This window comes from Sinohyriopsis cumingii, chromosome 13, assembly GCF_028554795.1.
Source record: "Sinohyriopsis cumingii isolate HCF-2022 chromosome 13, ASM2855479v2, whole genome shotgun sequence".
NCBI lineage: Eukaryota > Metazoa > Mollusca > Bivalvia > Unionida > Unionidae > Sinohyriopsis > Sinohyriopsis cumingii.
In genome coordinates this window covers 21,839,891-21,854,973 of record NC_142973.1, presented here as the reverse complement: position 1 = coordinate 21,854,973, position 15,083 = coordinate 21,839,891, and the positions used below count along the sequence as shown (strand labels likewise).

General features: G+C 37.9%; 1 protein-coding gene across 2 annotated transcripts in view; it reads left to right on the top strand.

Moving 5' to 3' along the window:
• Positions 1-14,154, top strand: part of LOC149785042 (G protein-coupled receptor 183-like) — a 66,570-nt gene extending 52,416 nt beyond the window's left edge. The window contains exons 1-2 of one of the 2 annotated variants that reach the window (XM_089978750.1): positions 9,572-9,789; positions 12,293-14,154. In XM_089978750.1, the coding sequence (XP_089834876.1) occupies positions 12,335-13,411 (1,077 nt within the window). In that variant the 5' untranslated portion in view covers positions 9,572-9,789; positions 12,293-12,334 and the 3' untranslated portion in view covers positions 13,412-14,154. Of the gene's footprint in view, positions 1-9,571; positions 9,790-12,292 lie in introns of those variants that run through there. The other variant, XM_089978749.1, reaches the window with a different exon arrangement.
• The last annotated feature ends 929 nt before the right edge of the window (positions 14,155-15,083 follow it).

Here is a 15,083-nt window from a genome sequence, read left to right as displayed (position 1 = left end):
ATATTATCATTTACTTCTCAATTTGTTTTTCATTATTAGCTGCTACAACTTGTGCTCTTATTTCCCTAAAGACACTGATTTCAGCCGAAAGTTGCAATAGAAGTGAACTGAAAGCCACCACCAACTGATACATAAAACTGTACCAAGAATCAAACACTTAAGGCTGAGTTTTCAAACTGACCAGTTGAGCTTCGAAAGGTCGGTAGCATATCTCAAACTTGAGCTTTGATTGATCAGATCAAGTAGTTGGAACTCATTTATTTCCCCTTATCAATCAAAGTGAGAGAAAATACGGATCCACAGGTTCCTCTACACCCAGTTGATATTGGTATGTGATCAGTTAGGTATAATCATTGCACATCAGGTAGTTAACCAGGCCAGCTATTCAATCAGCGATATATTTTGGCGGTAATCTGACCTGGAATGCATTTAACAATAATCTCTGGTCGGTCATTATAGAGACCTTGGTTATACTTGAGTAATCAAAGTATAATCGTGAGTTTTCGCGTGTTGTTGTTGTTGTGGGGTTTAACGCCATTTTTCAGCACACGATAGGGAAAACCTAGGAAAGAACCACCGACCCACGAGAAGCTACTGGCAAAGCTTTCTCACATACCCACATTGGCTGAATCCGAGACTCGAACCGGCGCAGACAGAAGTTTTCGCGTGTGATTCAGGCCATATTTCTGGTTGGCCATTTCTCGATCGCAAAGAACACATTTGGTCAGAGGACAAGACCCATCCGGAACCTGACAGGGAACAACTTAACCTTATGTCTGATAAATTCAGAACTTCCTGGGTGAATAATGCTCCCTTTTATTGCGTAGTCTCTCTCTTTCAGGCAAGATAAGAGAAAAAGCAGAAAATGTACAATTATAGGTTACTTCCAGGTATTCGTACTTTTATTCCTTATTGTAAACTTAAAATGTTGTTGTTGTTGTAGGGTTTAACGCCATTTATCAGCACACGATAGGCTATACATGGCGGCCAGTATTAATGGTGGAGGAAGAACCCGGGAAAACCCCGGAAAGAACCACCGACCCACGAGAAGCTTCTGGCAAGCTTTCTCACATACCCACATTAGCCGAATCCGAGGCTCGAACCCACGCAGACAGAGGTGAGATGGCAGTGATCCGTAACGGAGAGCGCTTTAGACCACTCGGCCATTCGGGGCCCCGTATATATATATATATATATATATATATATATATATATATATATATATATATATATATATATATATATATATATATATATATATATATATATATATATATATAATCATTCAGATATTGAGTAATATTAAATGCACATGACATATTCAGAATATTTATGTCATACAATTTTTTTATTATATTAAATTCTGTCTCACTCTTTTCACAAAAAAAAATCGACCTCGGCACTTATAAATTGATAGATGGGTGACGTATAAATAGATTGAACGGTTTATTGGTTTAAACGGTACATTTAATTTATTTTCTATATTATAATTAGGAACTGAGAGTGAAGTGCCTCTCCCATGAGCACACAATGACAGCTGAACCAGGCTGACCTGGACAGTTATGGTCACTTAAAGATGTATTCGAGAGGACTTTCCTTTGCACTGACGCACGTTCTTTGTGCCCGTCTCGATACCTGAACGTCCAGACCACTATACCCTGAAAGCGTTCTCGCTTGAGAACACAACCTCTATTTTGTAGGCGTGATCTGGAAACATAAGAAACTAAGTTCTTCTTGTTTGAGAGCGGTGATCGCGCGCATAACGTTCTCATTGTTCGACTGAGCCAGGAGAGTGATTTTCTTGGACATGAATGGATCTCTCGAATGGATCCGAATGAGCCCAACGTATTCACAGATAAATCAAATCATTTAGTTATTCGTTTAAATTAACAAGTCCTATTAACTGATAAGGCAATGAATAGACTGGTCTCCGCAGTGCCACCTTTGACTAAACAATACGATTTGTGAGAATTCATAAATTATTCTATTTGACTGTACTAAATATCATTATATTTCGGATAAGCTTCAATTTTTACATATTAACGATATATAAAGCAAGGGATGTACAGATGGGCGAAAATACAGAATCAGGATGTAAGTTTTAGGTCACCTACAGCTTAGTGGTATGTGTTGTACACTCGTTGTCAACATCAACAAAACGAGCTGCCTTCGGTTTATTCCAGTACGACTTACTTTTAACCGCACCTAACTTGAATCGCTGGTAACAAGGTTAAAATCAAATTATTAAAATTTATGTAAATGTATTATAAAGTATTAAACAATATCTTTTCATATACTTAAGCAAAATATAATATCACCCAATCAATATATCCATACGTCCATCCATACTTTTGTCCATTCGTTTATGTTGTATATCTTTCTAATGAAATAATTTCAGAAGAATACGTGAACAGTATTAATTTGAATTTTCCGGTTGATATTCGAGATAGATGCGATGGATATTGACTCGGGTGGGTGGGTTGTTTTTGGGTGGTAGGTGGGGTGGGGTGTGTTTGTTTTTTGTTTTACCTTAATTACACGAGACTTGTTTTCTGTATCTAACAAAGCATTCGACTGAGCCTTTCGAAAGTTATGATCATTCATCAGATCTATTAGTCAATACATGTGTAATTGTGTTCCTTCTTTCTTCAATCTGCATATCCATCTGCCTACCCATATATATGTAATGATAAATGTAAACCTCCGAATCATTGTATACATTTCTCCAACAAGGCATATTTATTGCCATGTTCTAATGCTAAAATAATCATGTTATTGTTTTAGTAACTCATTTTGCGATTGCACACCTTCGTTTTTATCGTCACCGGGGTAAAGTTGTGATAGCACACGGCAGAAGACCATCCCATTAATGGAACAGATATAGAAGAGGACTGTTTTAAGTCTCATAGTAGGATATTGTAAACATTTACACCACTGAATATAGAGGAGGAAAAACAGTTTTTAGTGGAATATCAAGATTTTAATACATACTTGATGTTTTTCACAATACCCACCTTTAATGCAATCTGTCTACAAACCTATCAATCCGTTTCTAATAGACCGCTCCGGTGGCCTAGATATTAGAGCGACCGCCTCGGATGCGGGAGGTCGTGGGTTCGATCCCGGCCGAGCCATACCAAAGACTTATAAAAATGGTACTAACAGCTACCTCGCTTGGCGTTCAGCATTAAGAGGTTAGTGTTAGGACAGGTCGGCCTGGTGGATAATGTGACTGGGTGGGACATCATGCTACATGTCTGTGACACGATGCCCCAGTGCTAGACATCACTATAAACTGCCACACTGCAGACATTGTAGCGATATGACTGAAAAATTGTTAAAGCTACGTTAAAAATCCAAATCACACACACACACACTCACACCGTTTCTAATATACTTCTCCTCTACCTACCTCCTTCGGCCCTTTTTTTTAGTATAACAGATGTGTGCAATATGCTCGCAGTAGAGGGTCGTATGATACAAGATAAAAATAGTCCCTATTGTCGGTCTACACTGGAAAAAATTACTCGATCCTACGCACGTAGGAATGTGAGCAAGTAACGTCGCATAAGTATGTGAAGAACATATTCTGTATATTTAGCAACACATTACCTATGTATATCTGCCGAAACATTATGTGTATGTAACAACACTTGCTGTGTATCTGACAACATATACTGTTTATCAGACAACATAGGCCGTGTATTTAAGAACATATAATGTATATCTAACAACACCTGTTGTGTATCTGACAACACATACTGTGTATTAGACAAAACAAGATGTGTATTTGACAACATATACTGTGTACCTAACAGCACGTGTTGTGTATCTGACAACACATACTGTGAATCAGGCAACACAGGTTGTGTAATTGACAACATATTCTGTTTATCTAACAACACGTGTTGTGTATATGACAACATATACTGTGTATCCAACAACACATACTGTGTATCAGGAAACACAGGTTGTGTAATTGACAACATGTACTGTGTATCCAACAACACATTCTGTGTATCTAAAAAGAAATAAGAGTTGGTGCCTGAATATGAGACTATCGGTGCAATCATCCGTTCCATGAAATGTATAAACGCGATGGTCGAGTAAACATTGAATAAAGTCAAAATATACTGGTATTTAGCCTTTCACCAATATTTCTGTTTATCTGTAATTCGCGTTTGGGTTTGATTAGAAAACCATTTTCATTCAACAAAGTTTAATTTATTGATATTTATTTCTTAAGTGCAAACACTTATTTATTGCATAGAATAAACGCTTTTAATTAGAAATATTTGTTGTTTTTTTTCTTTGTAAATTAGAAATTTGTATAAGTACTAAAAAGGTTTTTTTTATAGATGTCAATAGCTAGGATAAAAATAATGAATACAAATAATCTCGTTAGCCAAAACCTCAAGAATATTGGTACATTAACACATTCAAGGCCATTGCTACGTCAGCACATTCAAGAATATTGGAATTCATTCGGAATATTCTATACTTTTCTACTTGTGATAGAAAAATTAGGATTATTTGTGATTTAATTCACAATACTGTACGTTCCTCTTAAATATCCATTTTGTAACTTAGAGAAATACATTTATTTTGTGGTTTTACTAAATGTGTTGGTTTCGCTTCGTTCTGTTACTTACTTTAAGATCAAAGAATAGTAATAGTTGTTAAATATCATCTTACTACGGGTTTGGTAGTTAGCCCGAGTTACATCTTGAAACGCCACTAATACGTGTTTTGGTGCGCTGAGGCTAACACACATGTATTGCTGCGCTGAAACAATGTTGGGTAGTTATTTGCCATGCAAACTATATATGAACAGTGCTTCGCTTCGAGTCCCGTGGCGGGTGCGAGAAACGACAGCATTGACGCGGTTCCAGAACACGTAAACAACAAATGTGATTGTGAGGCCAGTGAAGGGATTAACACAATCATCCACAATGTTAACTTTGACAATTCAACTTTACCATCAACCGCACCTCCATCGTTCGTGATGCCATTGTTAGCAAATCCAACCTTGTCATCGGTACCGTAAACGTAATTGTCGTCGTCCTGTATCAGTTTTAATTTAGCTTCTTAGAAAGCCTCACGTTAGAGTAAAAGCGAGACTTGAAGTGTACTTGTAATGCTATTTTTAATATAATGAAATCCCAAGCCGGATATGAATAATTATATTATTCACTGGTGCTGAGATCTATCATCACAGCCTCACCCATGTCCCACGCGAGACTGAGTGTATGTTGGACGATTGATATTATACATTATTAGTTTCGTCTAATACCTTCTGAGTGACAACTGAGATTCACTTCTCTCTGACATATTTGCAATCGGTGAATCAGCTGAACGCTATTGAGCGGCTTCATTCATTATTTTACTAACTTAATCGGGGTATTCCCACTGTTTATGCTTGAGTAATCGATTTTGGTTCAACCTTTAGTGGTGCTCGAGTAACTGATCGTCGTAGTCGATCTCAAATCGATTGAAACGCATACAATCCTCGCTTTTTAAATGATCTGCAGGAACGATTTTGATGCTGTCATCAACTTGTTTTATAACTTGTTTAGCGATTAGTGCGGCCGCAAGCACCTTTGGTGTGCTTGTGAACAATCCCCGGACAACATCACCTAAGCCATTTCCGTGATATGTCATGTGAACAGGTTTTCTCGCCTTGAAAACACGCAATGTTATCACACATCCACGTACGACTGTCATTATACTGAAATATCAGGTCGATCTCTAATGTATATATTTATTGTTAAGGTCTCTTCGCAGAGATTTACCGTATGCCATCCCTAGTCCACAAGGGTAAAACGAATATGTGTCAACCGACCATTATGACATGGGAGATACATGAGCGACTGGAAGTAATCGATATCAGATGATCTGGTTCTACAGTTGGTGAAACCCATATAGAATGTGACAGGTTAAACTGATCTGTATCGTCGTGTTAATCCTAACAAATATAGAACGATGTAGTATCCTGAGGCCCTCTCCATCCTGCACGCATACATTTTAAAATATATTTTCGGAAACACATTTGAGTAAAAGGAGAACTGATACTGTCTCATGCTAACCATATATTGTGGAGATTTAATCGAGATGACAGGGCTAAGTGCAGGCTCATGCTCACATATGGAAATTTTTAATGTCTTTGCCGGTCACCAACAAAATCCTTCATCGGACTTTATTATCGATTGAGGCAATATCGTACGCGTCTGTATGAAGATCTGCCGTCCCCAAAGATGAGCCACCATCTAACGAGAACACCACCAAGGTATTCGCGTAAAGACCCCTGAGTGAGCACGATCGGATATCAGGTTGACTGTAATTTACGCCCAGTAACACTTGTGCGATCTCGAGGGTGCGACCTTCCCCTGTGGTAATTCGTGTAGAAAAAGTTACAAAACATGTTGGTTTTGTGGATGGGATTGCGATCATGGAGATGACGCTCCAAGCTCTATTTACAATTACTGTATCGTGAATAATTGTCTCAGAATTCCGAGTGGCCGAGTGGTCTAAAAGCGCTCTTCGTTACAGATCACTGCCATCTCACCTCTGTCTGCGGCGGTTCGAGTCTAAGATTCAGCCAATGTGGGCATGTGAGAAAGCCTGCCAGTAGCTTCTCGTGGGTCGGTGGTTCTTTCCGGGGTTTTCCGGGTTCTTCCTCCACCATTAATACTGGCCGCCATGTATAGCCTATCGTGCTGAAAAATGGCGTTAAACCCCACAGCAACAACAACATGTCTCAGAATTCATCATCACTATTGTATATGTCATCAACGTCTTCAATATGTTCATGCATCGATGCGAGAAACGTCTCGGAGACCATGATGTGATTAGTAAGCAACAGCTGACAAATCGTTTTTGCCCCATTAATGACTTCTAGTGCGTTATTATCCACAGAAACTAGCTCCACTAACGTTAACAACCTGTCCACGTGTTCATGGCCAGCGGTCGCGCAATCAGAGTATTCTTCTTCCTGTTACTGTTTCTGAACCAGTCTTCTTTCGGCTTCTGACCCTCAAAGGATGCTTCCAAATAGTGATGTCAGCGAGTTTTCCCACAGGTTTTGGCCTTCTTTAAACTTTGCAACATAAGCAAAAATCCCTCCACTCGTCGCCTGTTGCGATTTCCCTTGAAAATTTTCCACGATATTCCCACCGAGTCCTTATTTAGGATGCTCCTTTTTGGAACGTTTTTGATATGAATCCGTTGCATAATCTTTCGAGTCGCTAAGGAAAAAAGTGGAAAATTCTACGGCATCACCTTCTATCTCTTTGCGGCCTAGCTCGCTAAATATATCAGATCATTTAAACGTTTGCTTGGGTGGCGCCGTTTCCTCGGCTACCTCTGAGCCAACAGGGTGCACAGACAACTCTCCAATGGCTTAGGCTGTCCTAATACTCATACCAGGTCTCTTTCAATTCTAGCCATTACGGTGGTGATTTCCGGGAATTTCTTTACTGATTCCGCGATTTCACCAGTGGGTTTGATCAACGGGACAAATATTTGTTGAAAGCCCTATGTGCGATCTTCCCGTACAGTTTGTTGCGACTGTAACATATCTTGGAGACGGTTGCTGTTGATTATACTATTCCAGATAGGCGGCTTTACGGCGTTGCTTCTTATACTTTGCTATGGTATCACTGGCAGGTTTTTACACTACATTTTTCGGAGTCGTTTAAATTGCTTGTCGAGACCCGAGCGAAGAAACTCTATGGTTCCTGAGTGACCTCCGCAAACATATGCCGAAACTCAAGAGTGTTGGACGGCACACCAAGTGAAATGAATGTTTACGAGACCATACGCCTCTATGACGCGAAACATCATTAGCATGTTACATTTGTCCCGGATTGATGTTGGCACATGAGCGTATCGTTTTGTTACATAGATCACGTCTGTGTTTTTTTGTGTCCTCGTGAAAATACTCGCTGAGATTTCTTGTTGCTCAATCATCACATCGTCGTACACGACAAGATTATCCTCACTCACGACAAGATTATCCTCAAGACTAAGCGGGCACTTGTTTGTAAAGCGCATTGATATAATAAACATAGATAAGGTCTATTACAGTCTCCGCGGAAGCTGCCGTTGAAAGGTTATCAAGAGCGGCAAAAGTCACCCACATGATTGCTCGAGTATAGTTGGTTAAACATGGCAAATTTACCTGTCCGCACCAGGGAAGATTTGCCTTGGATGGGTGGATGTGAGAACACCTAACAAAGTTCATCAAGCTGATATTTTCTTTCATCGCACGATCGTTAGACGGACGCACATACAAGAACACGTTAACTATTGTAGATGTTGTTAGTAGATGTAAGGAAGCTGAGCCATTGACGTCTAACGATTCGGAAAATGTTGCAGAAACGCTTAAACGTATTTACGCACGAGGACCGCTAATTTTGCCACGGCTGTTGCAAGCTGATCCTGTTAAAGAATATATCGGAGCCATTGTTGCCTTGTTAAGAAAACATAAGGTGCGGGTCTGTGTTGGAAAGGTTAACATACATCGCGCCCAGGCTATTGTTGAACAATTTAACCGAACACCTGTGGGACGGCTATTCGGACATCAGTTATTGCCGAGGCTTCAGACCCGATGTGTCAGCATTAGATAATATCATAAATCATTTCAAAATACGATACGCATCATTCTGTGAACTTCCATATATGATGATGATTGATTAATAATATCATGCTTGTGAATCCGTATTTATTTCAGATTAAAACCATTCTGCAGTGTTTAAGCTATTATACATGAAGTTCTTATGATCAACCAACGTGTATATTTAGTGTCAGTTACGGCGGTTTGAATTTATAACTCCTTATGAGCCACTAGCATGCCAAACGACAGGCTAGAAGGTTCAGATGTTGTTTCAAACTAAACTATGTCTCAAATAAGTATGCATGTGATCGTATTAGTAATTGATAACGACCTTACATTTTCTCACTGACTTTTATTTTTTATGCAGAACCAATCCAGGTTTCGACCATTCCTCAATTATTAAGAAAAATATTATATTCCGTGAGAGCATTAGTCGAATCTTCAAATCCTGATCAGCAGTATAACATGGTAACTAACTAGGCCACCAAGAAGACTTAGCAATAAATGAAAGAATTCATACTTGAAGTTCAAAAGCTGGTGGAAAAACATGCGCGGGCACTCTTGCTACATTAAGTCAATCTACGTCATTTTGAATTACTATTCCATGGCTTATTATATACATGTTCATACATGATCCTATGAAATGGTAAGCACGCATGATCTTAGAATATTTAGTTTGGGTCTCTCAGATTTTGCTATTACTTTCAGCAAGCAATGATTTTAGTAGCTTTTACACTGAAGATTATCAATTTAGCTGAATCTTGTATAAATACAAGACTTTTCATAGTTTATTTCCTCTTTGAGATAATAATCGGCACACCATAATACATTTCTTGATTAAGTTGATTGTCCCTTTAAGAATGAAATCCAAGCGGGAAACAGAATTTGATAAATCATTATATAATTGCCAATCACCGCTATACAGGCAGATAATAGAGAGCATACACTGAGGATACATATAAAAATCGACAGGTCTTCGAAAACGGCTCCACTGATATAAAAAATAGACTCATGCGAATAAGATGGGTTTGTGGCAATTCGCCTTCGCTGATAGTGTTTGGTTTGTTTACCATGCAAGCGTTGGTGAAATCATGTATCTTCGTGCGTGCCTGCGCATATGTCTTCACGTATATCTTCACGTATGTCTTTGTGCATGTCTTCGTGTTTGTATTCAGGTATGTCCTCGCATATGTTACATATGTCTGTATTTGTATTTTGGGCTACATTCATAGATATAGGTTGTGTTTGTAATACATTTAGGTTTTTTAACCACGCGAGCGTTTATGCTGTGTGTATACATATATATTTTTGTTTTGTTGGTTACTGATCTAGTTGAAGTCTTCTACCCCAAGTGACTTTCTTCTTGCAGGGGCGCTGGTTAGTAACTACTTAGTCATAGGGTTGGAGATGGGGGCAAAGGCTTTGACCTAGATCAGTTAAGACAATCTAAACCGCCTATTATCATACTACTAGATTGTACTGTCTGTACTTTGTGCCACTCAAATTACAGACGTGTTCTAACTTTTTGTTTCCTTTTCTTTTTTTAATTTGTCATAATCATTTTGTACCAGATTACATGTTGAATTAATATAACCTGTTATTTGCTTAAATATGTATATTTATTCCTTTCTGCTCTGTTTGTCTGCCTCTCTCTCTCTCTCTCTCTCTCTCTCTCCTTCTTCTTCTTCTCCGTCTTCTCTCTCTCTCTCTCTCTCTCTGAACGTGTTGCATTACTGTATGCTTTATGTGCAATTGGGCTCTCATTTTGTTTCAATTATTTTCTGTATACACATGGGCAAATTTGCCAATGATTCTGATTCGACCTACACATAGAACTTAAAAATGAACGGACACATGGCAGAATCACTTTATTTTTTCTGTTCATTTAATTTAATTTTGTATTATGAAGCAATTAAGGTCCAAGTTGAAGACTAGATGTTTCGTCCACAAATAGCCAAGATCTGATTTTTTTAAAAATTCAAACCTGGAGGGAAAAAAAAGAGCTTGGCCAATTGGCAAGGCTCAACGATATAATAATCCACCATCCTCATTGGGCTTATCAAACAAGCCCAATAATTCCATGGATTTGTACCTACATCATAATTGTAAAACAAGCGGTAAATAATTGCCGTAAATATTAGAAGCCATTTTCCTCAAAACATATTTTTCGAACAGATTATCAAGTCTTGCCCTTGTTCTAAGTTAAGTAACTCTACCAAACGCAATTATATCTATATTGCGTTATCTCCCCTGCATTGCACTGTCATTTCGAAACTATTTTTATGCTTTAAGGTGGGGGGGGGGGGGAGCAACGTCCTTTGAACATCTCACTGAGATACGCTTTTTAATTTCTGTGCTGCAAAATGTTGTAAAAGTAAAAGTGGACGGCTCAGATGAGATGTCATTGTGTATATCGCTATTTAAATGTTCTATTCTCGAAAAGCGCATCGATCATAAATGACTAAAATGTGCACAGTTTTATCAAATGTGTGAAAACATGGTATCATCTTGTCATGACTATATGGTCTTACTAAGTAACAGAAAAGAGCGAAAACCAACAAGTTTACGAAAATTTAACAAATAATTTATTTCCCTCAATACAAAGTGAACAGTTAGTAAAGAACTTACATTATTGTGAATTAAATCCCAAATAGTCCTAGGAGTTGTACCACACGTCAAAACGTATAGATTATTCCGGATGAATTCCAGCGGTGTTCCGAATTAATTAATCTTGAATGTGTTGATATACCAATAGCCTTGAACAGTGTTCATGTGTCAACAGTTGTGATGTATCGCAATGATATAACTCAAAATTCCCCTAAATGAATTCATAATAATCCTAAAATAGTGATTTACTCCGAAAAGAATAAATGAGCAATTTGTAATTTAATTAATAATTTAAATAAATAAATCCTCTCCAACAAAAAATTTACACAACTAAAAGACTTGTTCCATTTCAGATGTTAAGACAGGGGTGCGTAATTTAATATAAACAACCTTAATATTAAAAACCTATGACAAAATACGAGAACCAGGATGACGGTTAAAAGTTCATTTTTAGAACGTTCTTAGTTGTCAACAAGACCAGATCTTTTACTTAAATTTTAATAAAGAACGTGGCAAATATCAGGTAGACCAGAAATTCCTGAGGGGAAAACAAATGTCCTTATCTCAGATCCAGGCAAATAAGTTTATCTACAAATAATAATAATCGTAAAATATTATCTACAATCATAGACAAAAATTAGCTACAAATATATTGTTTACAAATAAGGAATTAGTCAGGAAGGCTCAAAACTCTTACTCTCAGTTATGGGAAAAGGTCAATCACACAATGCAAACTAAATATACAGAGCAAGGTGAAAAGGAAGGAAGGAAGGAAGGACGAAAACTGGAACCAAGATAATAAAGCTGCCATTATGTGAATACATTTCCAAATACGAACACCAATTTGAACTGAAAGATAGATTATAAATACGCAAGTACGATTCGCGAGAGGACAAAATTTGGTTTCATTAGTTTTATACATTGTAAGTATACAAGTTACTAGTCCAATGTGTTGTTATAATCGTTGACTTGTTTTTCCTTTTCATGGTAGAATTGCAATGTAATAAAATGGAGAGGAAATTAAGACGCAAACAGAATAATTAGAAAGTTGCATTTTATCGTTTTTTGCAGGTGATCGCATAATGTCCAATTAGTGATGTTACTGATTACACTATGCCCAATGAGACTAATGGGACGATGTCAGATACAACCATTTGCGAGGAATGCGAAACTAATCTGTATGAACAGCCAGAGGACCGCAAACTAATAGACAAATTGCAGGTTATTCTGTACTTGTACATCCTACCTGTGCTCATAGTAATAGGAATTGTGGGTAATGTGGTCACTTATTATATACTCCGCCAACCAATGTTGAGGAAAAGATCCATATCGCTATACATGTGTGCATATTCCATTTCTAATATTTTAGTACTGATCCTGAACTCTGGTATAGGATGGTTTGGACTTGTATTCGATAAAACACACTTTATGCATTTAAGCGATACTGGATGCAGGATATGGCAGTTTGTTTTCAGACTTATCACATATTCAGGAATCTGGTTAATGGTGGGCATGGTGATTGATCGGTATATTAATATTTACCATCCAATAAGAGCACAAGAACTGTGTTCAGCCTTCATGGCAAAGGTGGCAATTCTTTTGATCATGATTGGGTTAGTGGTGGTCAGTATTCACGCAATGTGGACGTACGAAATTCTTCCACGTGGATGTTATGTTGATAAGAATAGTCAGGACATCCACCGAATAATTTGGCCGTGGGTATCAGGTGTACTGTATTCAACCTTTCCCCTTTTAATTATCTTTGTCTTTGTCAGTCTTATTCTTCTGCGCATGTGTTGGAAACATCGACTTTGCCAATTTCAAAGTTTGGACGGGATTAGCTCTGATGTCACCTATACAACAGTTGTGCTCGCGTGTGTGTATTTCTCGTGCAATACGCCAGCCACCGTGATTAACTTCGTGGATTATACTATCCCCCTATCATGGTCTTCAGACCCGGAAACAAAAGCTCGCCTCGATACCGCTCGGACTCTCACACAATTCTTGGCCTGGATTAACCCAACCTGTCTGTTCTTTGTTTGGACCATATTCTCCAGATATTTCCGTAAGGAGGTCAAAGCTTTGTGCCTTTCGTGCAACCGTGAAAATGAAGACACCATTGAACTACGTAGCCCGAAACATCACAATGTCTCAACTAATACTTGTGATTCAGAAGACACTCCTCTGTGAATCCGTATCTGGTCTGTTAATAAATAAAAATTGACTCGAAATTTGTTTGAGTAGCTATGTACAGTAGTTACATGTCCCATACCGACAAAAGATCGGCACAAAACAGAACTGTGAGTCAGAATGATAAAGGGAAAAAGATCTTACGAATGCCTTTGCATTAATGAATTTTGGTATTTACCTTGCATTTGTCACATTAATCATCATAATTTATATCTAATAAAATTGTTTTAAAAAAATCAATTTACATTCTGAATTAGGAAGGTGTTATCAACAATTGTAATGTACCCTGAATTATAAATAATATTGAAAACATTTCAAATTCAGTCGGCTTTGAAAATAATAAGCGAAGATTGTTTTATTTATAATAATTAAGATATAATACTGTAGCTTAATTTGTGACAAAACTTGTGACAAATTGTTAAGATTGTTGTCTTTGTGACAGAAGAAAAGGAAACCAACGGATCATATCGGTTTTGACTTTTTAATCTACACGTAGTATCAATTCCACCTTGCGTCCTTTTCAACGTCCACGACTGTTTTCACACAACAAGGATGTATTTTCTGGTATAAAAGAAGAAGAAGAAAAAACCCAGAATGCAACAGTGCAGACAAAATTCTTTACTTCCTAATATTCTTTTCTGCATTAGAGCTTACTGCAGAGGTGACAGGTACTGGATAACCTTTGAGTTGCGAAGATGACGCTTAAGATGGCATAGAATACAAGTATGCATGTATGTATGTATGTATGTATGTATGTATGTATGTGCATGCGTGCGTGCGTGTGTGTGTGTGTGTGTGTGTGTGTGTGCGCGCGCGCGCAAGAGAGAGAGAGAGAGAGATGGAATAGGTGCTGGTTAATTCTATTGCTGAAGGTCTGACCCTGTTGTCACATGGGACTTCATAGAAGTAATTATCAAAGAAATGAACAATCTAGCCATGTTACAGCGAAACGAAAAGACTTGACCTACGAACTAGCAATATTATAGCATAACAAATAATCTATACCGCCTTGATAACCATGCTACAGCGGAACGCAGAGACTTTACCGACGTTCTAGCCATGTTAAGGCGGAATTGGGAGACTTTACCGACATAATAGCCATGTTGTAGCATAGCAAAATACCCTTACCGATCTATTAGCCATGCTACAGCGCAACATATAATTTTGGCTGTCATACTAACCATGTTACAGCGGAACATAACGCCTATAATGACATCCTAGCAGTATTACAGCATACCAAAGACCCGATACTGACATCCTAATAATATTATAACAAAACAATGGCCCTATACTGACACACAAACCATGTTACAGCGGAACATTTAAACTTTTCCTACATCTTAGCAATATTACAACATAACAAAAGGAAATTCCTCTGTGATGTTACAAAGTTAACTTGGTCACCTCAGCTGGAGTTTCTGAGGACCATCTACATGGATTTAGACGAGACTGTTTACAATGTCTCCACCGAAAAAGTGTCCATTCTGACAGGGACATTCTCCACAGATATCGCATTGGATACGGCAGAAGAAATATTCAACAAAAGGAAAAATGCTAGATGTAGAAATAGTATTAAATCTAATGATGTTTGGCAACTGCCAGTTTGCGTTTATATGGTGATTCCCAGATTGAATTTTTTATGACTGGATATCTGAAATTATTTCGTTTCGAA